Source organism: Molossus molossus, unplaced genomic scaffold, assembly GCF_014108415.1.
Source record: "Molossus molossus isolate mMolMol1 unplaced genomic scaffold, mMolMol1.p scaffold_m16_p_5, whole genome shotgun sequence".
In the NCBI taxonomy this organism is placed as follows: Eukaryota; Metazoa; Chordata; class Mammalia; order Chiroptera; family Molossidae; genus Molossus; species Molossus molossus.
The window spans coordinates 51352832-51364203 of NW_023425388.1; the positions used below are offsets into that span (position 1 = coordinate 51352832).

Below are 11372 nucleotides of genomic sequence, written 5' to 3' on the forward strand. Positions count from 1 at the left end.
TAGCCCCATACCTCTTGTTAAGTAATACACAGAAACAAACACAGGGAGGCAGCCAAAATGAGGAGACAAAGAAACAGGTCTCAAATGAAAGAACAGAACAAAAGCCCAAGAAAAGAACTAAGCAAAATGGAGATAAGCAACCTAACAGATCCTGAGTTCAAAATACTGCTTATAAGGATGCTCAATGAACTTAGTGAGAACCTCAGGGAACTTAGTGAGAACCTCAGGGAACTTAGTGAGAGCCTCAAGAGCATAAAAAAGGACCAGTCAGAGATGATGGATGCACAGTAGAAATGAAGGAGGCATTAACTGAAATAAAGAATAATTTACACAAATTCAATAGTAAAGTATGTAAATCCAAGAAGTAAACCATTGATTTGGAATATAAGGAAACAAAAAACACCCAATCAGAACAGCAAAAAGAAAAAAGAATCCAAAAAAATGAGGATAGTGTAAGGAGCCTCTGGCACAACTTCAAGCATGCCAACATTCGCATCTTGGGGGTGCCAGAAGGAGAAGAGAGAGAACAAGAAATTGAAAACCTGTTTGAAACAATAATGGCAGAAAACTTTTCTAACTTGGTAAAGGAAACAGACATACAAGTCCAGGAAGCACAGAGAATTCCAAACAGATGAACCCCAAGAGGCCCACACCAAGACACATCATCAACAAAATGCAAAAGGTTCAAGACAAAGAGAGAATCTTAAAAGCAACAAGAGAAAAGCAGTTAGTTACCTACAAGGGAGTTCCCATAAGGCTGTCAGCTGATTTCTCAAAAGAAACTTTGCAGGCCAGAAGAGAGTGGCAAGAAATATTCAGAGTGATGAAAAGCAAGAACCTACAACCAAGATTACTCTATCCTGCAAAGCTGTCATTTAGAATCGATGGCCATATAAAGACTTTCCCAGACAAGAAAAAGTTAAAGGAGTTCATCACCACCAAACCGTTATATGAAATGATGAAGGGTCTTTTTGAAGAAAAAGTTAAAATATATGAACAAACAAAATGGCAATGAATACATATCTATCGACAATAGAATCTACAAACAAAATGAACAGGCAGACAGAAACATTCTCATAGATACAGAGAACATTTTGTTAGTTGCCAGATTGGGGGGGGAGGGGTTGGGGGAATGGGTGAAAAAGGTGAAGGGATTAAGAAGTACAAATTCATTGCTAGACTGACAATCCCCAAAGGGAAAGGGGTTGGGGGGTGGGAAGAAATAAACCAAAGAACTTATATGAATAACCAATGGACACAGACAATAGTGTGGGAAAAGGTGTGGGGCGGGGGAGTGGGGAGGAGGGGGTCAATGGGGGAAAAATGAGGAACATCTGTAATACATTCAACAATAAAGATTTAAAAAATAAAAAAACTTTACTGAGTTAAAAAAAACAAAACAAAAAAAACAGAAAGAAAATTTCTCCCATGATGCAGAAATATATAGTTTTCCTACTTCTGGTTTGACCCTTACCCCATCTTCTCTTACTGTTACAGGAAGCAAAGATGAGGGCCAAGGCCTGGAACATGAGTGTTTGACTGAGTCTCCACTTGGCCCCTCAAGCCCAAGCTGGATTGGCCCAGTTCCCTGGAGTAGAGACCTGGGCCAGCTGCCAGGGGCAAAGTGCCAGCCCATTGGTCTCTGGCCCTCACAGAGTTGGCCAATGGGAAGGGACAGCTGTGAGGTGGGGACTGCCTGCCCCATGAGTACTAGGCTACTGAGGCCGGACCATCTCCTCCTCCCTTCCATCCTGACTGCAGCCTGTGGATCTGACCCTCCCCTGACGGTAAGAGCAGCCGGATTGCAGTTTGAGGCTGGGGTGAGGCAGCTGCCCTGCAGAGGAGCCTCGGCCTGGGGTGTGCCCACACTCTCCTGTGCAGCAGGGTGGTGATGGGCACAGCAAAACTCTGCAGGGCAGCTTCCTCAATTCACTCACAGCTCCAAGAGAAAAGGGACTGTTCCTCTGGTCAACATGCCTGGGACCATCTTTAATTTTGCCCAGTTTACTCTGTGGCAAGAAGCCTACCAGAGGAAAAAAATCAGGGCTAGCGAGAGGGAGGTGTGGTCCAGTGGTAGGTCCACTTAGACAAGAGGAGAAGGAGATCAAATGCTCCTCAGGAAGAAGCACAGGAAGAGGCAGCTTAGGGAAAGCCTGAGCTCCGACCTCAGACGGAGTTGGAAACCCAGCTCTGCCACGTGAGTCTACTCAGCAAATATTATTGAGCAGATTCCACAGGCCAGACGCTGGGTGGGCTTCACGGGGCACAAAGATGAATGAGACATGGTCACTGCCTACAGATTTAGGGGTTTCTGTGGATATGGGAATATCCACAAAGATGTGGGGCTCTCTCCCAAGGTGATCGAGAGGTTCAGATGAGACAAAATGAGCAAAGGGTCTGGCATATACTGGATGCTTATGAAAAATCTTATTTTTAGAAGACGTTTCCTGACAGAAACAACTGGCTCTGCCTGGCCTTTGCCAACCTCAATTCTGCTCACCCCGGTGAGCAGTGTTGGAGGCATCCTGAGTGTTTCCAGTTATCAACAGAGGTCGGAGTGGGAGGCATTTTAGAGATCAAGTCAGACCTCGTGTGTCAGAGGAGGTGGGTCCCTGGTTGGGAAGGTTCTGGTTTTCAGATCAAGCTTTGCACGGGGTACAGCCACCTCATTCCTGGTGGCTCTGTATTAGGGGTAAGGCTGGCTCCTCCTGACAAGGTTGGGGAGCAGGGGAGCTCTTTATGCTGGCAGAATATGCCCAAAGGAGCATGAGGGTATCAACTTTGTTCTTGAAGCAGAACAGTGGAAAGGGAGGTCTGCGGCTTAATTGGCAGTCCTTGCTGCTGCCCTCCCTTAATTCTTGGGGAGCTGTAAAGAGGAACACAGCACGTGCTTCTTGTCCTTTCTAAAGTGGCAGCAGAGACAAACTTTTCTCTACTCCTTGCCAGGAGACCAGCAGCCCCAGACACTTGGCTGAGGTCAGGAGGTGGAAGATCTGGAGACAAGTTTTCAATCACGAATTTCTTTATATATAGAGAGACTGATCCTAAAAGTGTGGTGGAGGGATGCTCTGCTTTGCCAGTTCTTTGAGAACGAGAGAGAGAGAGAGAGAGGGAATGTGTGTGTGTATATGTGTGCGTGTGTTTGTGCACGCATGTGCGTGTGTGTGTGAGTGTGTGTGTGTGTGTGTGTGAGTGTGAGTGATTTGGGCATGGGGATGCTGACAACTTTCCCAGGGCTGAGTGAAGCTTTCAGGCAAACCTCCTGGGAGCTGCGTTAATTCCTGCTTCTACCATTTATCATTAGTTCGAACCATACGAAACTGCCAGTATTCTACTTTTAAAAATGGCAAGTTCATATCATTGAAACCAAGAGTTGTATGATTTTAACCCAGCATCTTGGTCTCTTTGCATCTCAGATTATTCTATATAGTGGAGTCAAAGCTGGGCTATGGGGAGGATTAAATAAAATAAGATTTGAAAATACCGCATGCAAGTTATACATCAAAGTAATTTCAAAGTGTTCTCATGTCCCTCATCTTACATAATCTCATTTAGCCAATAAGGAAGCTGAGCCTGTGAAGCCTGTTTAGAGGCAGTGTAACGTGATGGGAAGCCAGACGGGAATCTCACAGGGATCATCTCCGTAGTCTCTGTTTCCCGATCTCTAAAGTTGGGGTTATTTTCCTTGCTTCATGGAGTTCTTATAAAGATTAAAATAAAATGAATAATGTGTAAAAAAAACTCCTGGTGTGGGAGCTAGCTTCTAGGCAAAACGAATAAATGCACCTCTTTCCTTCTCCTTAGCCCCCCATTTGTAGAAGCAGGGCAGGGGTGAGGTGGTTTCTGGGGCCCCTTTGTCTCCCAGGGACTTTGTGAACTGTGTTTTACTGCCCTTTCCTGCTGTAAGAGTTGGCACCAGGCTTGGTGACTTCTTCCCCCATATTGCTCCGTCCCCCTCCAGTCCCAAAGGAGACCTCATCCTTGTATTTCACAAGATTCTGTTGTTGTTACTGAAATTCCAGCAGGTCAAAGTGGAATTTTCCATACATTTTAACATATGAAAATGAGAGATCATAATATGGCCTTTGAGGATCCAAAAAAACATCACGATTGGCTGTTGGGTAATTTTAAAGCGAGCAGATCCTGTGCATTAATGACAGCGCAGTAGAGAGAAGCCAGCCTTTGGATTTCAAATGGCACCTCTGCATGCTTCCCTGTGATCCTGGGGCAGAAGTCACCAAACCTCTCTGGTGCTCAGATTTCGCCTGTGGGCATTGAGCCCTACCTTCTGGAGTTGGGGGATGAAATGAGATTAAAGAGGTGGTCCATACAGGTGGTCCATAAATATTTGCTTCCCTTCTCTTCACTTATATGCGTGGAACACTTCATAAATTTATAAAATACTTTCTATGTTTTCAGTCAGTTGGTTCATACAATAATAATGTGAAATAAACTAGATAAGGATTAATATTATTAACAATCACATTTGCAGGCAAACAGCATGAGGTCCAAGAGGTTGGGAGAGGGCTGGTAAGTCACCCAGTGAGTGAATGGTGGGGCCTAGACTAGGACCCAGGTCCCTTGCATCACAATCTGGAGGTTTGTTCATGCTATTGTCTAGGCCCCCACCTGCTGGAGTGGAATAGTAAATGGCAGGTGCTCTTTTCCTCCTCTGGTCTATGCCTAGGAGTCCATTATTGGGTTTTGGAAGGCCAGAATTTGATCTCCAGCTCCTCTATGTAGTTCTGGGATCTTGGCCAAGTCACATCATCTCCTTGAAGCCCACTTTCCCCATCTCTAAAATGGATATAATCAGAGCTAACATTCACTGAATACTGACATGTGCTATGCACTGTTCTAAGCACATTATATGCATTATTCAAATAATTCTCCAACTAATATATGACTGAAACATGTTTCAGGTAAGAACAAATTATTTTCACCTAAGCACTGAGATCATGGGGCATGTGCTCCCGATTTCTGCCTCACACTGTTTTTCAAAATGTCCGTGAGGATTAAATGAGATAGCAAGTGAGGTAAGGACTTTCTACACAACAGAGAATTATAGGTGGAATATGGCATTGAGCTTCATGATCCATGTAAAAGGATTCTTAATTGAATCTTAGATTACACGGATTCATTTAATAATTTCCTTCCTATGGAAAAAAAAGTCTTTCAAAATCAAAGTGTAACAATTACTATATCTAAACAAAGAGTACAAATTACTTTGGAAAACTTTTTTGAAACTGAGGCACCTCTGCTCTGACTGTCAATTGTTATTAATTACTGATTTTTCCACCCAGGACTAAGTTAGAAGACAATCTCTGTCTTCAATCAGAATCTGTTCTTTGCTTCAGAGACTTTCTAGGATTGTGTACCATCTTCCCCCAACTCTGCTTTCAATTCCTCTCCCCCATGCCACTGTCATGGAAGCCCACTGTCCCTGTTAGTGGACACATCTATCACACTGAAGTGCTGAGACAGAATGCAGTCCCTTCAGCAGCTTTGGAGTTAACCCTCCATTGCTATGATCTTTGGGGCCCTCTGTAGCAGCCTCTACCAGTTCTCTGGATTCTCTCCCCGTCTCTCTGTAGCAAAGAAAACACAGCCTCATAGATTCTGCTTTCCTCATTTCTGGAGAAAACAAGCACGAAGCCTCTCAGAGGTCTTCTCAGAGGTTTTAGTGCTAACCCCGTAAGGACAAAGAATGGAGGTGACAAATAGTGGGAAAGGTTAGAAATATATAAAGTCTTGAAAGTCTCAGAACAAGCATTCTTCCTAAATACAAAAGGAGCTTGGCTGGTCTCTCTTCCTTGACTTCTCATTTAATTCACCTCTTTCTTATCTTGGGACAAGCTAAGCCTAAACGGCCTCATTTTATTCCCAGGAGTTACTGAGAACACGCTACTGAGTTACTGGTCTCTCCAAATCCAGTAGAGGGCGACAAAGGTACATTTGATGGTAGGAGTGAGCCTTGCGGAGACTGGTGACCACCAAGGGGCAGCATCCCTGTCTGTGCTGTGTTGCCTCTGTCTGTCCTCCTCTCCAGCCCATCGCATTCTCAGTTCTCACTTTACTTAGAAGATAGATCACATGTGAACTTGATATTTGATGTGATGTGTCAGATCACTAGAGAGAATGAATTGAATTAAAGATGTGCTTAAACAACTAATCTTCAAATAGGAAGAACTCATTTGAGTATTTTAGATCCGTTTACACCAAAACAAAATATCAGTGATGGATTAAAGAGTGAAGCAGTCCTTCTATTATTAACCAATAGAAGAAAATAAAATAGAATATTTACTAAACCCTAGTATGGATAAGGACCATTTAACAGTTAGAGCTAAAGAAAAAGATCAACGGAGTTGACTATATACAAACTAAAGCTTCTGTCACCTAAAAAACAGGATAAACAAAACAAAAGAATAATCTGCATACTAGAGAAAAGAGTCATAGCATATGTGACAAAGTGTTGGTATAAAGAGTCCACACAATTGATTTAAAAAACACACTGTGTCCTAATTACGTAAGTGACAAAAACCGCTAGCAGAGGTATCGTGAATGAGGAAATTAAATGAGAAAGCCTTTAATACAATGTATAGCTCACTAATGATCAAAATAGTGAGGTACCATTTTTTTTGTTCACTCAGCCAACAACAACGAATAATGTTTTTAATGGTAATATCTAAAGCTGGCAAGAGTGGTTAGGATAGGCTCTTTTATACACGCGCTGACATACCGCCAGGTAACAATATGACAAACTGTAATTTGGGAACAGGTATGAAGAGCCTTAAAAATGTTCATAACACTTGGTCCAGTAATTTTACTTCTGAAGATATGTCATAACAGAGTACTAATTTGGGGATAAGCTATATGTCTAAGGATGTTTGTTACAGATTTAAAAAATAATATTCTAAAATGGAAATAAGCCAAAATGGAAATGACAATGTATATTTTGGTTGTATCCATTTGATGGACTACCACACACACATTTAAAATTATTATTGTAAAAACTAGGAAAAGACAAGTCAAATAAGGGAATAAAATTTCTATGTTAAGTATGTTTCCACTATGTTTAAAAATACACAGAGAAATTTTCAGGATTTAAGATTGTTTTGTTTTCTGTAGTTTCCAAAGTGTTTCTATTACGAGTTGTAATGAACGCACACACGTGTGTGTATATATGTACATGTATATCTATGTAAAAGATGACTGTGTATATGTATATTCATGGAAGATGAGTATATTATGTGAAACAAGAGGTGGTTTTGTTACATGGAGCCCCAGGTGGCAGGGCACAGGAGTCGATTCCAGACACCACGCGTGTCTTTGGAGGTAAGATTGCAGAGGAGCTGTCTCCTGAAGCCAAACCCAGTTCTGGAGGTTTTATGTAATCTATGAGATAAGCAAACTGAGGGAAAATAGTGAGTCTTTGGGGTCAATAAAATACATATGGACTGTGCTTTGTTTAGAATCAGGTTCCTGGGATCAACCACCTTTCAAACTCCACAGAGGGGGTCCGTGACGCCTGGGACCCAGGGTCCTAGGACCTGTTTCCCTCTTTTTGTGTTTTTGTGCTTTCGCCTCTCTGGTGCTTTAGGGATGGGGAGACCAAGACTCTGGCAATCAGATGAGGGGGCTAAGATCACCCTAATATTAGAGGCGGAGGCAAGGAGGGTACGAGTCCCTAGGCATGTGAAGGACCATCTCCGGGAGGGGCTGTGGAGGATGATTCTGAGGCGGAGTCCCTTGGCCACCTGTGCCACTTGCGCTTTTTGCTTGGGCTCCCACAGTACATGTTTCAGATATACTCCACCCTCCCTCCCTCTTTTCCTCTTCCTTTCTTCTTGCCCTTCTTCCTCCTCCCTTCCTCTCTCCGCTCATTTTCTCTTTTCTTTTTTGTTATAAAAATATTTATTTAGTGCTTACTCTGTGCTGGTAGTATGTTAGGCTCTGCCTCGCTCCACACCTGTAGTTTGATGGGGGAAACGGGCAAGCTTATCAGGAATTACGGTACAGTGAAAGACATGCGGTGCTGGATATAAGTGAGGGCACTGGGGAGCACGGAGGAGGAACAACAACCCGGGGGGAGGGGTTCCTGAGAGATGACATCTTGACAGTGTCCTGAAGGCTGCAAAGGGATCAGAACTGTGAGGAGGTGCAGCTCAGGATGGCTCAGGCAAATGGTTGGTGGATATTGTGCTGGGACAATGTGTCTCTGGTTGTCTGCTAACCCAAGGCAAGGCTGTATGTGTGTGTGTGCATTGTACTTGTACATGCATGCTGTGTGTGTGTGCGCACACGTGAATGCCTGCGTGTGTGGGTGCGTGTGTGTAATATACCAAATGGCCTGACATCACCCAGGAGAAAGGGGAGAAAGAGAATGGGAGAAAAAGGAAGAGGAACAGACACAGAAAACAAGGAAAAGGGAAGTAAAGGAGAAATGGAATGAAGTGGAATGATCTGAGTCAACATTCTTGGAAAACTCAGGGGAAAGATTCTTGACGAGCTTGGAAAACTCAGGGGAAAGATTCTTGACGAGTTGATTCTTGGAGCTTTCCTTGTGCCTGGTCCTGTGCTGAATTATGAGTAAATTGGGGGAGTGTTGTTGTGCCATCACTGAACTCACAGTCCTGTTGAGGAAATGAGAGTGCACACAAGGAATATGCTAAATATTGCAAATGTCAGGGCAGAAAAAGATGGAGGTGGGTTGTAATAGAAAAGTCTTCCTTGAAGAGGTGCATATTGGAAGAGCAGGTCTCAGAAGTGGACTCTGCTCAGATGCTGAGAGTCTTGCTTAGATCCTGAATGGGTGTGCTGTGTGGGGTCTGTTCTCTCATGACTGATCCGATTCCAGGCCTCAGGATGCTGTTGCTACGAGCTTCTTTACTGTTATTAGCCTTGCCCAGTCATGGTCAGGATTCCACGACCAAAGAACCTGAAGCCCTGCTTCCCCTGCCTAAAGGGGTCTGCACTGGTTGGATGGCAGGCATCCCAGGGCACCCTGGCCACAATGGGACCCCAGGCCGTGATGGCAGAGATGGCACCCCTGGCGAGAAGGGGGAGAAAGGAGATGCAGGTAAGAACACGTCTTTTGGCCTTCTCCATTAGACTTTTTCTGGGTAAAGGAGGGCTTCTAGAACTATACAAGGGCATTCGTTATTTATTTTTATTTTTTTAATCCTCACCTGAGGATATTTTTCCATTGCTTTTTAGATAGCATGGAAGGGAGAGAGAGAGAAAAACATCCATGTGAGAGAGACATATCCATTGGTTGCCTCCCCCCCAACCCCCACTGGGGATGGGGATCAAACCTACAACCCAGGCATGCGCCCCTGACTGGGAATCAAACCCATGACCCTCTGGTCTGCAGGCTGACACTCTAACCACTGAGCCAAACTGGCCAGGGTTGGGGGCATTAGTTATTGATTAAGGCTTGGACACAGGAAAGAAGCAATTTTTCTTTATGTGACTCATAAGTAACCTAAAGTGGATTTTGAATTGTACTTCCAGTGGTGAGAATAGGTGGTACTTGTAAAATCAAGCATCCTTGACTCTACTCTACATCTCTTTCCCTCTTCCCTTTCCTATCCCCACTCTCATCCATCCCTGTTCCCAAGCTGTTCCTATTCCTATTTCTATTAATTTCCCCTTAATTCCCATGCCATCCTGTGGCATTCAGCCAACTTGATGTACACCTCTTGTAGGTCACAGTCCTGCTCCTGGAGAGCTCTTGGTCTAGTTAAGAAGATAAGTCTAATGCACAAGACTCTGAGAGGTTACTATAAGGAAGTCTACTCCAAATATGTTAAATTGAATGTGGACAAATGCCAAAGTATAGAACAGAGGGAAAATGCCCTTAGAGCAGATTTATATGAACAATGGAGGCTTTAAAGAGGAGAAAGGGCTTAAGCTAGGTCTTTAAAGACGAGTGGACAGCCCTGGCCGGTTTGGCTCAGCGGTTAGAGCATCAGCCTGCGGTCCACAGAGACCGGGGTTCAGTTCCCGCTAAGGGCATGTACCTTGGCTGCAGTTTGTCCCCGGCCCTGGTTGGGTCGTGTGGGTGGCGGCCACTCGATGTGTCCCTTTCACATCGATATTTCTCTCTCTTCCTCTCTCTCCTTCCCGCTCTATCTGAGTAAAAAATGGAAAAATGTCCTCGGGTGAGGATAAAAAAAAAAAATAAATAAATAAATAAAATAAAATAAAGACGAGTGGACAGAATCAAGGAGGGAGGACATCCCACACAAAGGGGGGATAGGAGTGTAAAAGTATGGTTGGCTGAGCCAGCACACACAGAGTTGACAGGTGGAAGGTTGATGATGGAGACTTATAGGACATCAGGTTGGAAAGAATTTATGGGAGACTACTGGTGGTGGGGTAGAAATAGGAGGTGCAACTCTCCCCTTTGGGAGCTTTGCTCTGTAAGTGAAGCAGGTGTACATAAGGGCTGTAGGGACAGTGTTTTAGGTTGGAATAAACTTAGGCAGGAGTTCTGTTTCTTATGGTCACTGAGTTCTTCTCATTCTTTAGGTCTTGTTGGTCCGAAGGGTGACACTGGTGAAACTGGAGTGACTGGGGTTGAAGGTCCCCGAGGCTTTCCAGGACTCCAAGGCAGGAAAGGAGAACCTGGAGAAAGTGCCTACGTATACCGCTCAGCGTTCAGCGTGGGATTGGAGAGCCAGGTCACTGTCCCTAATGTTCCCATTCGCTTTACCAAAATCTTCTACAACCAGCAAAACCACTATGATGGCACCACTGGCAAATTCCACTGCAACATTCCTGGGCTCTACTACTTCTCCTACCACATTACAGTCTACTTGAAGGATGTGAAGGTCAGCCTCTACAAGAAGGACAAGGCTATGCTCTTTACCTATGACCAATACCAAGACAAAAACGTGGACCAAGCCTCTGGCTCTGTGCTCCTCCATCTGGAAATGGGTGACCAAGTCTGGCTCCAGGTGTATGAGAATGGGGAGCATAATGGGCTCTATGCAGATAACATCAATGACTCCACCTTCACAGGCTTCCTTCTCTACCATGACACCGAATGATGACCACTAACGCAGAGCCCGCTGGGCCAAACAACCCAGAAGTCGAAGAACAGCCCACAGGTTTTTAGTGTAGTTAGGAAACTGATACTATTTTTTAGTTGGAGAGTTTTGAACATTATTCATTCATCAAGTACCTTTCCCCCCCCCCTTTATTGATGTTAGAGAGAGAGAGTATGGGAGAGGGAGAGATAGAAACATCAATGAGAGAGAACATCAATTAGCCGCCTCCTGAATGCCCCCCACTGGGGATTGGCCCCACAACCTGGGCACATGCCCTGACCAGGAATCACGCCAGCGACCTCTTGGTGCACAGGTTGA

General features: G+C 44.3%; 1 protein-coding gene across 1 annotated transcript; it reads left to right on the forward strand.

Annotated features, from left to right (window-relative positions):
• The first annotated feature begins 1670 nt into the window (after positions 1–1670).
• On the forward strand, positions 1671–11054 carry ADIPOQ (adiponectin, C1Q and collagen domain containing). Its single transcript, XM_036243282.1, has 3 exons — positions 1671–1787; positions 8858–9079; positions 10534–11054. Exons 2-3 carry the CDS (start codon positions 8866–8868, stop codon positions 11052–11054), a joined length of 735 nt encoding a protein of 244 aa, XP_036099175.1. The 5' UTR covers positions 1671–1787; positions 8858–8865.
• Positions 11055–11372: the final 318 nt, after the last annotated feature.